Genomic DNA, 18203 nt, shown 5'->3' with positions numbered 1-18203 from the left:
TCAAGTGCACACATAAATAAGCAGCATAATCTTATAAATTGGTGTGGTTTAATATTGTTTTGTTTTGGAGGAGTGTCAGAGGTAAAATGTGATGATTGCCATTGAAAGCCACAAAAACATAGGACACTCCAGCATGCTGAAACATTTGAAGGTAATGTTGCAAGGCAACGCCCATAGACTTTTGTTTCTAAATTATAAATAGATGGTGTCTAACCTGCTTTAAAGCTGCTTTGTGTAATATGATATAAAAATATATATACTGTATCTGTCTCGTCCTACTTCTAAAGAGAGTGTGATACTAGTTTCTTGAAACAAAATGTTTAGAATTTTCTCTTTAACTGTTTCCTAAATCCTTTTTTAAAAGTGCATGGGTAGGTTCCTGTTCCTCACAGAAAAATGCTGGTAAATTTCCCACAGACACGTAAAGTGCTTTTCCCCCCATTCTGGAGTCTAGTAAAGACATCTTATTGTTGGTATTTTAATAAAATTATTACATAAAGCTTGTTTGTCAGTGAGAGATACCATTTGAACTGAGATTTACCTGCTCTCCCTTTGTGAAGTGAGAGATTTTAGATGCTTCCTCTCACTTACAAATAGGAAATGCCAAAGTTGCAGGTGTGTGACAGAGTTCCCCTTTTCTTAAATGTACGCACAGATTTATTTGTTCATGCCAGAGATTATCTCAAGCATTAAATCTGACAGAAGAACACTAAACATTGTTTCAGATAAAAATACACTTTCCATTTATTTAAAAAATATTTTAATGCACCATTAATAAAGGGTCCAACGCATTAATACAAGAGAAATATTGCAAATAATATTAAAATAATCAACTTAAAAGGAAAAACAATAAAAAAAATAAATGAATGGAAGATATGTACATGTTTCCTCCTCAGAGAGAGGAAAAGGAACAACATATTTACAGCTTGGAATCAGTGTGTTTCTACGAGAAACAAACACCTCTACAATATTTACATGTACTTCTTTGACTTGTTTTTTTTTTCCTTTCGTCTTTTTATCCTGTAGTAAAGAGGGTTGTTTTGTACAGAAAGGCTTTCATTACAAGAAATATCTTAATTGTTTACCTGTTTGGGAGGGAACAAAATAAAAAAGAACTCTTCTGCCAGTTAAAAGTTTACCTTTGGACGGCCATGACTAAATAAAAAACAGAGAGACAACAACCCAGGGGCCTTAGACATCCATCTGTGTGCAGCGAATCACAATCCTGCCAAGGCTCATCCATCAAACAGGCACAAACAATTTATAGCTTCCATCCATCGACACTGCAAACAGACTTCAGCTGTTAAAATGTTTGAGAAAGGGGTGTTTTTTGTTCCTCACTTAAATAAAATACACACTAATGCATACTCATTCTGGAAAGACAAGTTAAACACAGGAATAAAGATGAACCTGACCTAAGAAAACAAATGTGCATTTTAAAAACACTTGTAGCGCACACACAGCGACCGAGTTAGACATTAGAAACATTTTCACCATGAAATGACACCTGCTCAATAAAACAAAAACGGGGGGAACAGCCAAAAAGGAAACAAACAGGGCAATTTTGGAAGTGCTGATCCTATAGACAGAATTCAGCAGCCATATATAAAAAAAAAACAAACAAACATGTTTTTAGTGTGAACACAACTGACATATATTTCTGATGGGTTAAAAACAGTAGTTCCAGGGACTTTGCTCTCTTACGGACTGAAGGTTGTGACAAAACACAGTGAAGCAACAGTTTTTGGGGCTGGTGAATCGCAAGCCACTAAGGACAGTGGGTATGTACACTGAAGCTTATTTCACTGTAAGATTCTTACAGTGAATGGAACTAAATAATAATACCATTTATAAACAGCAATAATATATTTATCATACCATAAAATAAAATTTAAAAAAAAATCTCCAAAAACAATTTTCACATTTGGAAAACTTGCATAACTGAAGACCAAATTGATTGAAGTTTGTCATGTGAAAAGTGCGCCTTCCTCAAGCGCTTTTAAAAACCCTGAATTTGTCAAGATATTCCTGTGCGTCTGTGTGCGAATTTGTGGGGTGGGGTCACGGAGAATTTGAAACAGGAAGGGTGATCCCAGGTTTAGTCATAAAATACTGGTGTTTGTTGGTTTTATTTTCTTCTCAGTTTTCATCGTCTTCCTACAATTCTGTTTCCTGTTTGTTGGCATGGCAATACGACAACCTTTCATGCCCGACTGTGTGGAACACATGACCTAAACAAGTCCCCCAATACTGCCACAGAAGATCTAATGCTGAAGCAGAGGCCCAGTCATAGTACAGGTTACCCAACCCTGCCACATGCTGGCTTGTGAAACTGCCAAGAGAATGAAGTGGGCATGAAAAGTGCAAGAGTGTGTGTGTGTGTGTCTCTGTTTCCTAGGTATGGTGAGAGCAAACTAGGGTGGAAGGGCAAGGTGACGGAGAGAAATGCGTCCACTAATTAAGTGTTCCACGGCAGTTCTCTGTTCCACACAGGCAAGGGATCTTGTTCTCCTCCAGGGGAAATTTATAATCGTAGGTGATTTCTTCATTGATGGCAATGGGCTGCTTCGAGTAGATCACAATCTTTTTCTGAGACTCTATGGTGATGACCTTGGCATAGCAGTTTGGCTGAGAGATAAAGAGAATAGCAAAATGGTAAGTGTTAGCCCAGAATAAATAACAGTCACATGTTGTGACCTTTAACTCTTGCTGTATCCATACTACCATATTTTTTTTATATAAATGAGTTTCTATCCATACTAATAAGAATTTTCATTGAAATGCATTTTCCCTCATCGTTAGTTAAATGAATAAAAAAAAACCAAAAGTCCATTATCAATGACAATAAATTAATGCACACATCTTTTTCGTAGTTTAGATTTTAAATATTGTACACAGCCTAATTAAACAATTAGGCTGTTGCTTCGAAAAACCCCTTGTGTCATCCTATTGTTAACTCAGGCTGCAGAGAAACCATCTCTGCCAAGTGTTTGTTTTCTTCTACACAACAAGATATCTGGCATCCAGAGGAGGTTGTTGTTTAATGCATTCAGAAAGTAATGATCCAAAAACAGTATCATCGTGGCTGTAACTGCTCTCTCCTCTGCCCACGTTGTGGCACTATGCCCTGGGAAAAGTACAGCACGCTGGTCTCTTCTGCTAATAATATTAGAGCTTTGGGTTGATGTGTGCCCTCTGCTGGTATAAGTCATAACTACACTGTATACGAGGTTCAGAGAAAAAGACACAACAAAAGAGTTGTCAGTTAAATAATTAATCAATTCTGAAAGTTATATTGTTTACAGCAATTAATCAACCAACTGTTAATCATTAGAATCCTACTAAATCAAAAAGTAAGGTACACTGGACACACACATGCCGGTGTAAATAGGAAAGGTGATTGTCTCCTCTTGCAATGGAGCCAGTAGCGTTTAAATTTTTTGGTTTCTGAAACACTGGGGTAATGTGGATGGCAGGTGAATCATGGGATTAATGTATGCGTTTTGAAACAAAGACGGTGAAGTATGGATGTAGCCTATGGTCCACATCTAAAACTGGGGAATTTCAGACTCACAGTGCAGCAGTGGTTGATGAATCGTGCCAGGTTGCCACACTTGGTGGCATCGATAATTGTGTCGTGGTCCACTCTGAACAAATAGCTGCTCCCGATGCCCTGCTGTGCGTACCGCTTCTCTCGATTGTCGGCCACCATCTGGACACAGAACACACAATCACTTGCTCACTGATCTTATGTTGACATTGTATTAACTGCAAAATAGAGGTTGCAAAGTTATTACATTTACAGTTTTTCTTCACATAACATACCAATTATAATCTGCCTTAATGAAATTATTACAGATTTTTTCTGATTGTTTCAAAGTCATACCTGTCTGATATTCTGACCCACATACTCGATGACCATCTCATCAGCAGCAATGGTCTCCATTGCAAACAATCCCCACTCATGGATCCTGCTGCGTCCAAAGCGAAGCCTCTTTTTGCGAAACTGACAAAGAACAACAAAAACAACATTGCAACAATGGTCTTGGTAGGTTTTTTTGTTGGGTCTTTGTCCTGAAAACACCAGTTCTGCTCCACCAAATGTGTGCTCCACCAATAGAATGCAAAGCCTGCATGTTCAACAGCTGATGCTGCTGTTCCTGCACCTTGCAGCTCCAAGTTTCTTGGATGCAGTCTCTTTCCCTCTCTCAGTCTGTCTCTCTCTTAGAATACCTCAGAGATGTGACAGAGGTTTTGCACTTGACCTTAAAGTATGATCATGTTGGCAAATGCTAATGTCCACTTTATAAACTCTATAAACTAAAGGGAATATATGTAACAAATAAAACACACAACATATACAATTATGTATAAATGAATGAGTACATGAGGCAACACTGCTGTACCTTAAGCTGGTTGAGTTTCAGCAGGTCAGAATCCATGACTGCTGTGGTGCCTATAACTGTGAGGAGTCGCCGCTGCTCTGACCGTCTCTCCGATAGCACCCGGTTTACTCCCTGGCAGGAAACGGACACCAAACAGAGTTACAAAGCAACCAATGTAATGATAACATGTTACAATATCGCCAAGAACAGGAGACTGAACCAACAAAGCACTTAACAGCAAGTTGATAAATGCACAGCAACCTTGAATTTATCAAGAGGAGGAGCTAAATGTGAGAAGTCAAACGTCCAAATCAAAGTTTTATTCTTTCAAAAGCATTTTACATTTTTTAAACATATTTAAAATTAATGAGCAAGATCTTATGTGAACCATAGACAGAAGTATGTTTCCATCACATTGCAGAGAGGAAGAGAAATGTGGTTAAGATTAAGAAAATTGTTGATTAGTACAGCAGATGAGATTAGGAGTACACTTACCAAGATGTCAACATTCTCTACTTCTCGTATCACTTGCTCGGGCAGATCCAGGTCCAGATAGACGTCCTTCTCTTTGCGGCTGATGGCGTAGTAGCCCTCACTTCTGGCACAACCAGTCACATGCTCACGAAGCTGACTATCTGTACTCTTTTTCTTACGTCGCGGGTTCGGCAAATTGGTCAGTGCAACTTAACGGTCAAGGCCAATATCAGGATACCACATAATGAACATATCAAACTTTATCCATTTAAATACAACCATGTTACATGCTACTTGCTGACTATAAATCACAAATCTCTGTGGATATTGATGACAGGTTAATTTTCATGCAATCACAGGCACGTTTGATGCATTGATAAGGATATCAGTGTGGCTGACCCAGTGAGTATCATTGAGCCAATCAGAGCTGTGGTCATCCTGTAGCAGCTTCTCATAAGTCTTCTTCAGCAACGCCAAGTCTTCCCCGTCCAGACCCGAGTTCCAGATGTCATACAAGATGGTCATCTGCTCAAACTCACTGCGAATATCAAACTTCAGGGCTGGAGGAGGCTCAGGTGCTGGAACCGGCTTCTTTGAGCGTTGGGAAGACGTTATTCCCGCCTCCTGCAAAAAGAGACGCTCGCTCTTCCTCACCTCCTCAATAATATCATCCTCCGTGTCTGAGCTTGAGAGCTCGCCAGATTCAAGCTCCTCCACGTCCACATGTTCTTCTAATTCGGACTCCTGTGCAGACAAAGAGTAGGATTACTACAGCAAACTGTGAATTAAGGCAACTATTAACTAACTAAACAAAACCTAACCCAAAACCATGATATATTTTATTATATATTTGGAAACATGCACAGACAATGCATGCAAGACTAAACATTTAGTGAGACAGGCAGCTGTAAAAACCTCTATACAGCATCTAAAATATAAAAATGTTAACTGTTTTATGCTTTCAAGCTTTTCAAGTCTCAAAATAAAGAAATAATCGCTACACAAGCGTACATAATGTGGCTATGGCTTGAGGTTTATAAAGTTAATTGGAAAAAAATATACATTTTAATGTACAGTGTGTTCACTTTGCAAAATGTATCACCATTCTCAAAACAGAAGAAACCAATCAATTATCAATAGCAGGTTGTCAGTACTTATCACTATTTGTGCATGTTCTCAACACAGGCATAGAATACCTAATTTACCTACCTAAAAGTTACAGATAAGACATTTTCCTAAATCTTTAACCATCACCTATCAGACCGTAGTATAGCAATGTGTTTCCTTCAACACATCCACAAACATTTACACTAACCTCTAGCTTCCGCTTCTTCTGTTTCTTGCCTGGCTGCTCCTGTTTTTTTGTGGGATGGACCTCAATGTTTTCTTTGTCTTTTCTTCTCTTCTTTTTGCTTTCATCTTTTTCATGTTCATAACCCTTAACAATCATGCTCTTCTTCTTTGATGATGGCGTTACAGCTTGGGCCACATCCTCAGACTCAGAGGGGAGCCCCACTGCAGACAAGGATTCCCCCGCATCTCCCCTGGATGTTAATGCCTCTCCAATAACCTCCTCTGGCGCCTCAAGCACGCCAGAGATGCTGTTGAGATCTGCTGGGAGCAAGACAGAAGAGTCTTGTTTGGTGGGAGTCCTTTTGGTACTGGGCGGTGCAGGGAGAACAGGGGGTTTGGTGTAGTTGTGCTCCAGAAGGACAATTATACCCTCTGGATTCATAACCAAAGCCAATGACTCTGAAGAAAAGATATGCTCTTCCATCTTCTGCTCCTCTGCCTCATCAGATGTCTCTGTCTCCTCCGAATCCCCAGCATCATGGTCCATTTTTGAGGCCACATCAGCCAACACAGACAGATCAGTGGTTGAAGCTGAAGCCAGCTGCAAGAGGCTGGATGCCCCCAGCTGCTCTCTGAGTCTTAACCTCTGCTCTCTTTCTTCCTCGTCCTCATCTTCCTCTCTGAGAGAGTGACAGGATGATGCGGACAAGCTGGTTGTCCGAGGTCTGCCTCTGGACCGTTTACTAACAGGAGGTGGAGGGGCCTCCTCAAAGGCCATCCTGCACATAGAGGCATGATCCAATGGCAGGTTCTGCACAGTGCGGCACACCATAACAGGAGGAGTGGAAGATTTCGGGGAGTCTTTGCCTGCACCTCGTTTGCCAGGGGATTTGACAGGGGTGGTCTGGGGAGAAACATAGGGTCCCTTTTTGGATTCATCAGAATCTTGAGTTCTTCCAGGTGGAGGCACAATGAGGGCATTGCCTTCACCTGGTTTTGAGGCAAAGGGAAGCAGCTGGATGCCTTGAGTGGGACGATTAGAGGAGGTTTGGGCAGTAGTACTTGGCAAGTCTTGAAGCCCACCAGGAGACAGGAGGAGAGAATCACCCACTGCTTGTGAGGGAGATGAAGATAGTGTTGCATTTAGCAGCTGCATTTTGCTGTCATTCTCATCTGTGGAGAAAGAGACTGTTTTCCTGCGTTTCTTGAGAGGGGGCAAGAGTACAACGGGGGAAGAAGGACGTGGGTATGGTGGCGATGGTGGCCGCTTGGTAGGTGCTGTAGCTGAATTTGCTTTGCTGTCCTTGGCTTCACCTGAAAGAAATGTTGAAATATATAAAACAAACTTAACAAGAACACTATTTGTTCAACGTGTGTAAGTTGACTGTGTAGTATCTGATATGTGTTTCATTGTTTGCAAGTTTTTTATTTGTGCTTTGTGCATTTAGATGAATAACATTAACACACCTGATTTGACATCTGCCCTTGGAACAGCAGCTGCATTATTTTCCCTGAAGAAAACAATTAATTGGAACCAGCATTAATCACATGGCAACCTGTACATTATTAAATAAAGAAGGCAGTTATTTTTAATCTATTTGAGATATGAAAGATGACACTGAGCTTTATACCTATTATACTCTTTCTCTGTTGTGCTGTCCATGGTTGACTCATCCATGCTGTCTGGTCCACTCTCAGCCCTCTCCCCTTCCTCTTCATCCTCAGACGAAGATGAAGATGAGGATGCTGAAGATGAAGAGCCCTCAGAAGATGAGGAGAGGCTCTCATCATCACTATCAACACTAAGGGCATCATCTGAAAAGAAAAGGATATTTGACATAACTGGTATAACAAACATCCATCAAGGCTGCTCTGGTTCCCAGTAAAATTACACAATCTGGATTTCTTCCTATGGCTATAACCTACATCCCCAGAAACGTTAATCAATATCCATCCTTTACTTTGTGAGTGATGCTTCTCAGAGACACAAAAGACATACAGGCCATTCTGGTCTCAACTAAACTACTATAGGGTTTTGTTTTGTGATTGAACCTGGCACACATGCCATGCTACTGTGGTGACAACATTTGTCCACAGACATACACTCACGTGCCACATTATTAGGTACATCTGTTATACTGGCTGATCATGCACATATCTAATTAGCCAATCACATTGCCGTTCAGTGGATATAGACATGTAGACATGATCAAGATGAGCTGCTAAAGTTCAAACATAACACAAGTGGGGCATGGTTGTTACCAGACAGACAGGTCTGAATAATTCAGAAACTGTCAATCTGGGGTTTTCCATGCACAACCATCTCTGGGGTTTACAGAGAGTGGTCTGAAGAAGAGAAATAGCTAGCAGCAGTTCTCTGGGTGTAACAAAATGCATCATTGATTTGAGAGGTCAGAGAATGTCCAGAATGGTTCAAAAGGCAACAGTAACAGTTATCAAATAACCAGTCATTACAACCAAGGTATGCAAAGAACAATCTCTGAACACACAAATCAAACCATGAAGCATATACAACAGCAGAACCTAATAAAGTGGCCAGTGAATGTGTAAAAAAACAGTTTAAGTTATATTTAAGGTGAAATGGACTAATATTAAAGAGAGTACTGGTTGTGATTTACCATCAGACTCCTTCTCACTTTCCTCTTCCTCATTCTCCTAAAAATAAAAGAGGGGTTGTCGTTACAACACTGAAATTCAATGCAATTTAAAAAAAAAAAATATAATTATTTGTCAAGAAAAAACAATTGATTACAGCTCAGAATAAAATAAAAAACACAAACAAACACTAAAAAAAGTTCATGGTTAAAACGCTTCCATCTGGTGAATAATGAGTGTAAAAATAACAGAATTCATATTAAAAACATCAGAATTCAAAATGTTAAAACTAAGCAAATAAAATAAATCTAACGACTAACTCTCCATTAGGACAAAACCTTTGTCATTTTGCCATTTGATGAATATATTTGACAGGCATTCTTGAAGCTGATTTATGAGTATGTTTCTTTCCTGAGAAAAAAAAAGACTAATCAAATAGCTCATACCTTTTCAGTCGAGGAACCATCTGATGTTTCCTCTCCCTCGCTGTCGAGCTCCCACGGTTTGCGATTTCTTGGCTTCTTTTTCCTCCTTTTGTTGTCCCTTTCAGCTCCATGCCTGTCCACTTGTTGCATTCTCCCATCAGCAGCTGGAAATCAAATAAACAGCTACATGTAGGCCTTCAAGTCCAACGCTAAAAGGAAAAACAACTTTGAACATCAGCTCAGCAAACCTTCATCATCCTCATCTGGTGGGGTCGAGGGTCGTGGCCTTTTCATGTCTCCCTCTTCAAGCTCCAGAGGTTCTTTCCTCTTCACCTGCACATTTGGACATCAAGAATATTCTGTTAATATTTATACCTGGACATTGGAGGCCCATCACAGACCCTGTTCAGACCTTCACTATCTCATCACGGCCTGATCAAATATAGGTCCAAAGGGTCTCAATGCATTCTCAGACCTGGAACATTACATTATATCACATTACATGTCTTTCATCCAAAGCGACTTACAATAAGTGCATTTCAGCGGCGGAAACCACATTAGGAGGTTGTTTGAGGACAAATGTGACCACATTCCTGAGTATGCATGAAAACCAAGCCACTCTTGGGATGGATTAGAGCCCACCTCCTCAGCTGAATTTGTCTTACGCACTGCTTGTTAGTGTATACTGACACTAATCAGCATATATGTTCACTGATTAGCAGCCACTGCCACAATATTTACACCTATCATCAGTGATTTATGTTAAGGGTTTAAACTTATTTCATGTTACGGAAGCATAAGACTTTTATTTTACTATTTAATTAACTCCTCTCAAGTCTTTTTTCTCAAATTTTGTCCATTCACTCCATTCACACGTATACACACACGTGAGACTCGATAAAAATAAAAATGTGTTCTCATAACTCATATGATGTCAGTGTGTATTTTAGTAAATGGAGGCGAAGTCCAGATCAGATTATGAAGTCAGAGGAGACGCATCCGGGACAAATATGAACAGTCCGAAGATGATCATATCAATGTTTATACCAGGTTTATACCAGGTCGGAACTGGTCCTGCTACAGTTCACAATGAACTAAATTTTGTCAACACTCAACACAAAACATAACTTGGTTTGGTATTGTTGCTTCATCAGCCACTCCTTATTCCTCCATTGGACGTGCCTGCCATAGTTGGACTGGCCCCAACTTCCAGTCGAAGAAGATTAAAGAAGTTTAATCGATTCGAAAATAAGTTTTGAACCTCCCATTAACCAGAGGAAGCTCCGAAATCAGTAAGTGAAAGTCTCTTTGTTTTCTTTGGGTTTGATAGGATGCACCTGAACATAACATGCTTTGCTGTGCGAGGGAAATGTGTTGCTGTTGTAATCTACTGTCTTTTTTGTTTTGTTTTTCTGTTTGTTTCAAGTTTGTCCCAAGATCACAATACAGCTTTCTGTCAACAGTACTTCAGCTGATTTGAGTCTGGCATTGTTATGTAGCCAATTATGTGGAGATGACTAAGTTGTTGTTTTTTTTATCTCTTATAATATAACATATAAATACATTTCATGTGTTCTTGATCTTCTGATGGTGTGATCACTTTTGGAACACCTTATCATGCTCTTGATTCACAGATCCAAATTCTGCAAAGAATGTAGGTTCTCTGTACTGGTATCTTAAAAAGCTTGAGTCAAGACATGGGCTGAAATCAAAACAGAACCTTTTTTGATAAGAAAAGCAGTTGAGAGATTCACTTTGTTTTACTGCTCTACTGGACACCTGTCGTGCTGCCTTTTTATAACAGATGAAACAATGGCTGCAAATTGAGTTCACGATGAGCCTGTTTTATGATTATTTTCAGGAGATTTTCAGTGTAATTTTAGACTATCAGTAGGTGTATACATTTATCAATGCACAGTTTGGTTTGTATAAGTGTTGTGCTTTCACCTTGAAGGAAGGCAGTCGTAACGCTCCGCAGAGAGAAAAGCCCTCCATGCCACCACTCTTTGCCCAGTCCACCAGAGATGTGTGAGGCTCCCGTGGACGGTTGACCTTTTCCTCTTTCTTTTCTTCATCCCGTATCGCAGACACCCCTCTTACCATTGTCTGGAAGGGCTAGACAGGGATATTGAAAATTATTCATCACAGACATCTTACATTTGTTTTTATTCTATATTTCAGAAATACAGGCACCTGAAATTTTAATTGTGATCCAGTGGATCCAGAAGACTTTCTGAATTTGTATTGATCTTAACCTGCTTATTGCTATTTCCATCTTACACAAGCATGACAAATCCTGATCCGTTCAGAAAGATAAAACCACGCCACTGCTATCTTTGGAAAACAAAAAAAGGTCTATTTGCTAATATTTGGATAATGATATTACAGTAAAACTGTTTTTTCAGTGAAGACACACTTTTTTTAAATTTGACAGAATGCCTTCTTTTTTTTAAGCATTGTTTTGATTAGTTTTCGTTACCTTGGCCTTAGTCTCTTTCCTTTCCCACCACTCATCAAAGGTTGCAAAGGCAACATTTTCCACCATCTTGCGGTTCAGGTCCCTCTGCATGATGTTCTTCATTTCCTGAATTAAATTGGCCAGGACCATCTGCACTGTGGCCTCATGTGGATTATCAGCCAGTATAGGCATCTCCTCCCCTGGAGCCCTATACTCCTCTCCATCCCCGGGAAGTATGGTGCCATAGCCAGGTGGGGGCATGTATGAGGGGTAGTGTGGTGGTAAGACATGTGGAGGCCAGCCTGTATGAGGGGGTGGGATACCATGGTGTGGAGGGGGTGGTATCTGAGTGCTGTGGGGGTCAGGATAGGGGTAAGGCATATGAGGGGGCATGTAGCGGTGGTCCTGGTCGTAATGAGCACCCGCCCCACTACCATCTTGGTCCATGTAGGGGTGGTGTGTGTGGGTTGGTGGGATAGAATGGAGGTGGTATGAGGTGTAATCAGCAGTGGCTGCCTCACCAGGGCTTGGAGTGCCATTGGATGCTGACATTCGTAGCTGGTGTAAGCGACTTAGCATGTGTGTCTGCATTTGGAAAGACATAGGAGCTCCGCCGCTATACTGATTCATTAGCTCCATAGAGGTGGCATAGTCATACATATGATGGGGCATGGGAGGAGCATATTCAGGGTGGAGCTCCATGTGGGGAATGGGAGGGATCCCTGGGGGAGGTGGGGGTTGGAGGGAATATCCAGGGGGAGGAGGAGGAGGCAAATGAGGAGGGTAGGAGGGTATGGGAGGGTGCATGGAGGTGCCAAAGTGCTGTGCAGAGTCAGAGATGGGTGCGGGTGAAGATGAAGGGTCAGCTGTCTGTGAAGGCATAGCAGCCTGGGATGAAGAGGGTGAGGAACCTGAGGTGAGTGAGGGCTGGTGGGTCGTCACTGTTGTTATGGTGGTCTCCTCCTCCTCCTCATCTGATATTTCCATGTCTTCCCCTGAGGAATGAGGGGAGGACTGAAAGAAAACAGAATTTACCAATTTAAGTTGGAAAAAACCCACATAAGTTATAAAATGATATTATCCATGCATTAAAACATGGGACAAATATACCTTTAATAGTTTGTTACTTTTATCAAAGAAATGAACACCCCACATATGACATCCCATTCAAGTTTATGCAAAAAAATAATAAAGCTGCCAATATGTGCCCATTCACCGAAATATGCTTTAGAGTTGTTGTTCATTATATGAGTGATAATACTGATGAAGATAAGTGCTGAGGAGGACTGAAACATTTGTGTCTTGGCTTCAGAGGATTTCTGAAAGCTTGAATAGTTCAGACCAATGTAAGAACAAAAAATATGCCATCACAAAAATGCAAGTTAAAAACCAATAGGTAGAACAAATTTTTTTTCATCTTAATCTTACCTGACTTTGCCCATTATAAGGTGGTGTGTGTGCTCCTGTCCTGTTCCGTGTATCAGCTGATCTGGCCTGTGAAGACTCCTCCTGCAGAGTCCCAGGACCATCAAGAGCAACCTGGGACTGGGTTTCTTCTGGAGGTGGGATGTGCGGAGAATAGGTAGAAGAGGATGGTGTGTTCGTGTTAAGTACAGTGGGACTTTTCCGACCCTCTCCCCCCTTTCCCCTTTTATTTCCTCTGTCTCTCTCCCCTTTCCTCCTGTGGTCCTTTTCCCCATTGTCTCCCACCTGATTACCACCAGTGTGCTCCGCTGTTACATGACCTGACCCACTTCTTCCCTCTCCTCTATCCCCACGTGGGCCCCTCTGCTTCTCCTCTTTCCTCTCCTCCTCATCTTCCTCATCAGAGGCAAGGAAAGAAAATTTTGCCTTCTGTTCCTTTAGGAGCATCTCAATACGCGAGTCAAGGCTACTACTATGGTAGGCAAACGGTAGACTCTCATTGGTGGAATCTGGCTCTGGTGAGGAGGAGTCACGTTGTGGAGGTTGAGGGGAGCTGAGGGAAGAGGGAAGGTGATGGGGGAGTGAGGTGGACGAAGGGGAGGTGGAGGAGGACGTTATGGCGGGGTGGGGCGGAGAGGAAGGCGGCGGCGTCTTTGGAGGTGCTGGTGGGGTGCTGGGACGGCGTTTGGGCTTTGTCCACTGCTCTTCCCGAGCTGGACTATCTTGGCTAAAGTCCATTGTTCCAAGAGTCTCAGCTACAGCTGCTGCAATAACAGAGGCTGGTGGTAGGGGCGGTGGTGGTGGAGGAGGTGGAGGCAGAGCACTGGGAAGACCAGTCTGCAAGTCTTTGTCAGCGCCTGCCAAAGGCAGAGAGCTTCTCTCTGCGAGGCTTGAGCCACCTTGATGGGTGGAAGCGTCCATTCCCTGCGGAGGGGCTGGGGTGGGCTCTTTGGACGAGGGGTATGCAGAGTAAGATGAGGGTGGGGGAGACATGCTGTTAGAAGAAGATCGGTAAGAGTTGGAATTGTATCTAGGGTCAGAGCTGTTGGAGTAGTCACCATCTCTATCTCGATTTCGGTCTCTGTCCCGATCTCTGTCCCGGTCGTGGCTGCTCCTTCTTCGACTGCTGCTGCCATGGTGGTTGTGAGAATGGTGGTGATTGCGGTGTCTTTGGTGACTATGTTCACCTGACCGAGAGCCCAGGCTGTCTCGACGGTACCCCCTGTCATCTCTGCGATCTGAATGATGATGGGAGTGATGGGTATGATACTTTGAGGAAGAGTTTGTGTCCTGCTGGTGATGGTAAGATGACCTTCTGGAATTAATCCCCCCTGCACCATAGCGCCCAACTGAGTCTCTGTCACGGTCCCGATCCCTCTCTGACATTGCGGGCTGATCATATTGGGTGGCAAGCGGTGGTGGGAGCATTGAGGAGTGAAGCCCCATGTGTGGCCCAGGCCCTGCCACATTAGGGTATGGGGGATAGCATGGTGGCTCATTGGGACGGTATGATGCTGTTGGGGGGTACATAGGGCGACCACGATGGTAAGTTGAAGGCTCCTGTGCATCCTCAGGATAGCGAGACATTTTGTATCCTCCAACAGTGGACGAGACTGCAGAAGATGAGGAGGAGGATGGTAACATGTCCTGGGGAGGATAGCCACTGCCAGAAGTGCCAGTGTTGAAGGCAGTATGTCTGTAAGAGATAAATTCAAAAGATTTTTAACTGCTATCATCTTCTAATAGAAGATGATTAACCTTTACAAAACACTTGTTACAGAATCCAACTGTTTTTCCATGTGCTACCAATGCCACCACTACCGGTTGAGCTAACTGCTGTACTTGAAAGATGTGTTTTGATAAAATAGTAGCTACATTAAAATACTTGTACTGTCATCTCATGGCTATACACATTGGTGCACCACTTACTGTCCATGCAACTATTAAACTAAACTTAAACTTCAAGTTATACCAACATATTAAATGAATATAGCTTTAGTAGCAGTTATTAATCAAAACTGTAATTAAATAGCAAAAGTAATTGTGAACACATTACTGGAGGTCTCAAACAATGAATAGAAAAAGCACAAATGATGCCTCAGTTTACACGAAAGAGATCTGAATAATAATATTAAAAAATGTCAACATCTAACCTGCCGCCAGCATAACCCGAGTCTTGAGAGAAAGGAGTCCCAGATCTGGAACTATAAGGTGTTCCTCCACCACTCTGAGTCGAAGTAGAGGAGCCTGGAGTGAAGGGGCCAGACATGGTGGAGGGAGGTGTGTCCAAGCGCTGGTCACTAAAGCCGGTGTCAGCAGAGCATGGAGTAGCGCTTCCTGATGTGAGGGCCTGGACCCCTGCTGCCAAAACTGCAAGTTCACTGGAGAGCCTCCGCCTGATTTCTGATGACTGTGTAGAGAGAGGCAAATTAAGTTTTTTCTCTTACAATACCATAACTCAAGCAACCTGGAGATGACAATTAAGTTAATAAATGCATTTTTACAGACATTACCATACATTTTAGATCATTACATAATGGATGTGGCAATTATAATATACCGTGTCAGGCTGTGGCTGTGTTGGAGCTGGAGGAGGGAGCTTGTCTGTCAAAGCCTTGCCTCCCAGTGGCACTGTCTGGGGAGTGTAGGACCCATTAACTATTAGGTCATAATACTTCTGCCTCTGCTGACCTGGATGAAGACAAAAGTCAGACAGAGATTAATACAGACTTAGAGGGAATCCAATCACATATATAAAGCTGTACCTACTTATAATGAAGTATCGTCAAAACAACTTGTAACCTTGCATGTACATGACAATATGTTAAATAAGGATTAGCTCACCCTTTATATCCAGTTGGGCATGAATGATGTTACCCATGACAGAGGTGTTGTGCAGCTGCTTGACAGTGTCCTTAGCTCCTCTGGTGCTGGTAAACAACACTCTGGCCAGCCCCAAGTGCTTCCTAGTTTTGGGGTGAAACAGGATCTCCATCTCCTCCACTTCACCAAACTTGGCACACATGTCAGCCAAGAAAGGCTCTTTGATATTGTCATTGAGTCTAGCAAACGTCACCTCCTTGAGGGGTATGGGACCCACATAGAACTCATCAAGCTGTAATTTAAATCAAGCAAGATCGGAGAAAAGATCTAGTCATTCAAAGAAGTATATCAAGTGGGATGTGTGAAATGTTGACAAGGTATTCTCACCTTAAACTTCGGCACTGGCAGGGAAAGTTCTGTATACCTGGACCATAGCCTTCGGGGTCTTGGATCTCGCAGTTCCCCCACAGGAGGAAATCCAGAGTCCTGGAGAAATGATACAGGCTGTAGTGTACAGTGACATTTTTACACGCAAACTTGTCATAGATAATAATGATAGAAACAGTAAATAAATTTAAAAAAAAAAAACTTACTGGCACACTGAAATGCACTCCATCATATCTGTAGATTTTCTGTGCAACCCGCCTTATAGCAGGGTCCTGGACGAGTTTGTAGCTCTTCCACTGCAAACTGACAGCTTTTTGTGAATCTGCCCCACCGTCTGGATCCATCCTACAACTGAGAGATAAAGGATATCCATGATTATTGACAGTCAGGCGGCTACCGTTTAAGAACACAAACCATCTCAAAGCCTCACTACAGGTAGCGAAGCTTTCTTAAATAAGATGTGTTGAAGGTACACAAAACAGGAATGCTGTGGTGACTGCAATGTGTGCATTTCCAGAAAAAAATCTGTTTATCATCTGTGTGTGTATTTCTTTACATTTTATCTACCTCTACCATATCAATGTATTTCCTAAGATAGAACACTTCAATAAGTATAAAAATCGGAAGCATTTGAGAAAAAGCAGCGATAATGTTCAAACACAGCCAAGTATTCTGATGTCTGAAATATGTAGGGGGGAAATAACGACAGCAGATAAATCAACAAGTCATGATTTCTATGCAAAGACAAATTTAAGAACCCAATTACAACTTGCACGAACATAAATCAAACCACACTGCTATTTAACGTGATACATATGGGTACAGGCTAATATGAAAAATGTTTTAACACGTTTAGTATTTCTGTGCCATATTGTCAACTGTGTCCAGCCTGAAAACTGTATACCGACCCTCAGTGACGATGCTGCGTTCTGTCAAAACAATGACCAGCGTTACGTCACTGACCAGCTAGCAAACTGCAGATAGCATAGAAGCTAAAGTGCGGCAACAAAATACAAAGTAACCATTTACAAACACTGGTTCACATTTCAATTTAAATGCACTCTAATTCGGGCACCGAATAATTTATTGAGACCAGCGATACCGACAGTCCCTACGTTATCCCACGGTAATGCATGTTAAATTACTTATTGCACATCTCGCCTTAGCCAAAGCAAGTTAACCCTGCTATTAGCTAATGCTAACTAGCAAGAACACCCAGTCAGGAGGCAAAACTCTGACATTGTCGACACTTTGTCCACATCCATGGTGTTCTGTGAGTAGCATTAGTGTTTATGCGTCTCTCTTTCACCGCCCTGCTGGCTTCTTTTACCTCGTGTTCGCCTAATTTCAGACCCCACCTCTTCGAGAGCTACTGCCCGCTCATCCGAAAGTAGCAACCCCGCCGCTACAGTGTAGGCAGCGGCGGCCAGGCCTGGGAGACGAACAAGAAAAACACAGAGTCGCTAACACAAACGGTGCATATCTGACCCTGCTTTAGAGCAAAACTGATGAGCTAAAACAAAACCGCTATCATTCCGATACGAGGTATGGACAAAAACACGTCACTCGGAGCGACGAGGCCATTGTTTTCGCCTTAAAACCCAAACAGTGATGAGAGAGTGGCCATCGCAGAACCAACCTGAAAGCCTCGCCTGTTCGCCATCAGGTCACGTAAACGCAGTATGCGATTTCTGAACGGCACATTCTTCAAGTCATATCACCAAAAAGAAAATGTTGATATCGACACACAACACTGAACGCGTTAGGAAACATCTAAGGAACACGCTACTTAAAAGAATATATTACTGGGGTTTTTTTATGGTTTAATTTCTGTAACTATTACATGTTTGAATCTGCTTACACAAATCCAAGCTGAAGAAAGTGTGCACATCGCCCCCTAAAGGCTGATCTGTGACA

General features: G+C 42.1%; 2 protein-coding genes across 5 annotated transcripts in view; one reads left to right on the top strand and one right to left on the bottom strand.

Annotated features, from left to right (window-relative positions):
- Positions 1–18203, top strand: part of gjc1 (gap junction protein gamma 1) — a 797916-nt gene that overhangs the window by 79093 nt on the left and 700620 nt on the right. The gene's annotated exons all lie outside the window — the stretch shown is intronic.
- Positions 744–17910, bottom strand: setd1a (SET domain containing 1A, histone lysine methyltransferase). 3 transcript variants are annotated; one of them, XM_044050432.1, is made up of 21 exons: positions 17617–17910; positions 16493–16637; positions 16287–16385; positions 15921–16191; positions 15637–15767; positions 15230–15486; positions 13080–14772; positions 11673–12665; positions 11141–11308; positions 9442–9526; positions 9215–9357; positions 8792–8828; positions 7784–7967; positions 7620–7663; positions 6175–7466; positions 5246–5603; positions 4881–5062; positions 4407–4517; positions 3887–4006; positions 3575–3712; positions 744–2628 (listed from the first exon to the last, which is right to left on the bottom strand). In XM_044050432.1, the coding sequence occupies exons 2-21, from the start codon at positions 16628–16630 to the stop codon at positions 2455–2457; spliced, it is 6618 nt and encodes a 2205-aa protein (XP_043906367.1). In that variant the 5' UTR covers positions 16631–16637; positions 17617–17910; the 3' UTR covers positions 744–2454. The 3 variants fall into 3 exon arrangements, with proteins under 3 accessions (XP_043906367.1, XP_043906368.1, XP_043906366.1); XM_044050433.1 differs by having other exon boundaries at positions 17645–17910; XM_044050431.1 differs by having other exon boundaries at positions 16493–17910.

This window comes from Solea senegalensis, linkage group LG19 (assembly GCF_019176455.1).
Source record: "Solea senegalensis isolate Sse05_10M linkage group LG19, IFAPA_SoseM_1, whole genome shotgun sequence".
In the NCBI taxonomy this organism is placed as follows: domain Eukaryota; kingdom Metazoa; phylum Chordata; class Actinopteri; order Pleuronectiformes; family Soleidae; genus Solea; species Solea senegalensis.
This window is presented reverse-complemented; position numbering and strand designations above follow the sequence as displayed.

Bases quoted from the DNA above. Each gene is read 5' to 3' on its own strand.
- setd1a (XM_044050431.1), bottom strand. From the start codon at position 16,630: ATGGATCCAGACGGTGGGGCAGATTCACAAAAAGCTGTCAGTTTGCAG. The intron at 11,309-11,672 runs GTAACGAAAACT...ATCCCTGTCTAG, and splicing joins GGAAAGAGACTAAGGCCAAG to CCCTTCCAGACAATGGTAAG. The intron at 7,664-7,783 runs GTATAAAGCTCA...TGTTTTCTTCAG, and splicing joins ACAGAGAAAGAGTATAATAG to GGAAAATAATGCAGCTGCTG.